At 67.4% G+C, this 1,891-nt stretch overlaps 1 protein-coding gene across 1 annotated transcript; it reads right to left on the bottom strand.

Moving 5' to 3' along the window:
- Positions 1-158: 158 nt before the first annotated feature.
- On the bottom strand, positions 159-1,587 carry ETH_00037895 (uncharacterized protein; the record flags this gene model as incomplete). The annotated part of the gene is made up of 1 exon (XM_013376098.1): positions 159-1,587. A coding segment is annotated over one exon (1,429 nt), but the record flags the coding sequence as incomplete, so codon positions are not given.
- Between the last annotated feature and the right edge of the window lie 304 nt (positions 1,588-1,891).

Raw genomic sequence — 1,891 nt, 5'->3', positions numbered from 1 at the left:
GCAGGAGCAGCAGCAGCAGATCCTCTCGTGCTTGCTGCTGCTGCTGCTGCTGCTGCAGCGCCTGCTCCTGCTGCAGCGCTGGGACGAAGCGTGGGGCCTCGTTGCTGCCAGCAGCTGCAGCGCGAAACTGCTGTCTTCCTGAGAAAGGCTGTGTCCACCCAGAGGCCCTGCCCCAGGGCCCCTCAGGGCAGGGGGCCCCAGCAGCAGCACGCTGCTGCTGCTGCTGGATATGAGGGCCACGGGGAGGGCCCTCGGGGCCCCCCAGGCTGCATGCAAGGTGTCTCTATCTCCCTGTGGGGCCCCACCCGCCGCTGCAGGGGCCCCCCACCCCACACAAGATTTTTCACTTCCTGCTGCTGCTGCTGCTGCTGCCCATCGTGCTGCTCTGCATAGAATGTCTCGGCCGCTGGCGCCCAAGTCCCTCCAGCCCAAGTGCTGTTGCAGCAGCAGCAGCAAGGCGCCGCAGCCGCCCACAACGCCCCTGCTCTCGGCGCTGCTGCTGAGGCACCAGGGAAATGCTTGCCACTGCAGCAAACCCCCCAGCAGCCCGAAGCTGCAGCTGCCTCGGCAGCTCGTGACGGGCCCCTGGAAGCAAACAGGTTTTGCCATTAAGCTTTCAAAGGGGGCCCCTTTCTGCTGCTGGCACCCCAGAAAGAGCAGCAAAGAAGTCCCAGAGGCGTCGGGGCCCCCTAGGCAGTTGCGAAGCGTTTGCGGTGGCTCCGTGCTGCTGCTGCTGCTGCTGGCTGCCAGCAGCACAGCTGCAGCAGCAGGCGCAGCTGCCTCACCGCGAATGGGAAGCAGCGGCAGCAGCCACGGCAGACGGCCGTCGCAGAGCGCTGATGGCCCCAGGGCGCCAACGAGCTGCAGCAGCAGCAGCAGCAAAGGGTTTTGCTGCTCTTCCCCCACTGTTGCTGCGCCCAGCAGCAAAGACTCCTTGCTCGTCTGCTGCTGCACCGGCTCCTGCTGTTGCTGCACTTCCTCCTCCTGCTGCACCGCCCCTTCAGCACAGAGAGTCGAGGGCCCCTGCTGCTGCTGCGAGGCCTCTAGTGCTGCCTTGAGCTCCCCCACATGCCACTGAGCGATGAACGCCGTGGGGCCAGCGACAAGCCGCAGCGGCTGCTGCTGCTGCTGCTGCTGTTGCTGCTGCTTCTTGCTGCGCACGCGCTGTAGCTGCACCCCCGCAACGCAAGCCACTTTGCCCGGCATTAGGCACAGACGGGCAGCTGCAGCTGCCGAGGCAAAAAAGAACAACTCTTCCTCTGCGTCGCTGCAGCAGCATTTGCTGCTGCAGTTTTCGCTGCCTCGACTCCTACCTTTTGTGCTGCTGCTGCTGCAGGATTGGTGCGTGCTGCTGCTGCCACCGAGGCGGCCGCCTCTGCTGCCGCTCCTGCTGCAGCGCAAGCAGCGGCAGCAACCCACAGTGCGACTGCTGCTGCTTCTCGCCTGCAGCTGCAGCTCCCAAGTGGGGCTGTGGGGGCCCCTCAGCGGCTGAGCTGCTGCTGCCCCGTGGGGCAGCACTTGCTGCGGCTTGGGCTGCTGCTGCAGCAGCTTCCCTACAAAAACACAAGACAGCCGCGCCACACACATGGCAGCAGCTGCTTCCTTAGGGGGACTCAGCAGCGGGGAGACAGACACCACAAGCCCGTAGACCACCAAAGACGCCCGAGGTGGCCCCACAAACTCTCCGGGCCAGCACAAAGCGCCAGGGGCCCCCGAGGCCCCCAGGGCCCCTGGGGCCCCCCAGACTCCTGGGGCCCCCGGGGCCCCTGGGGCCCCCCAGACTCCTGGGATCCCCGGACCTCCTTGCGCCCCCGGGCCCCCTTGGGCCCCCGGGCCTCCAGGGGCCCCTGGAGCCCCTAGGGCTCCTGGGGCCCCTGGGGCCCCCCGAGGG

This window comes from Eimeria tenella, genomic scaffold, assembly GCF_000499545.2.
Source record: "Eimeria tenella Houghton genomic scaffold, Eth_scaff3126, whole genome shotgun sequence".
NCBI classification, from domain to species: domain Eukaryota; phylum Apicomplexa; class Conoidasida; order Eucoccidiorida; family Eimeriidae; genus Eimeria; species Eimeria tenella.
This window is presented reverse-complemented; position numbering and strand designations above follow the sequence as displayed.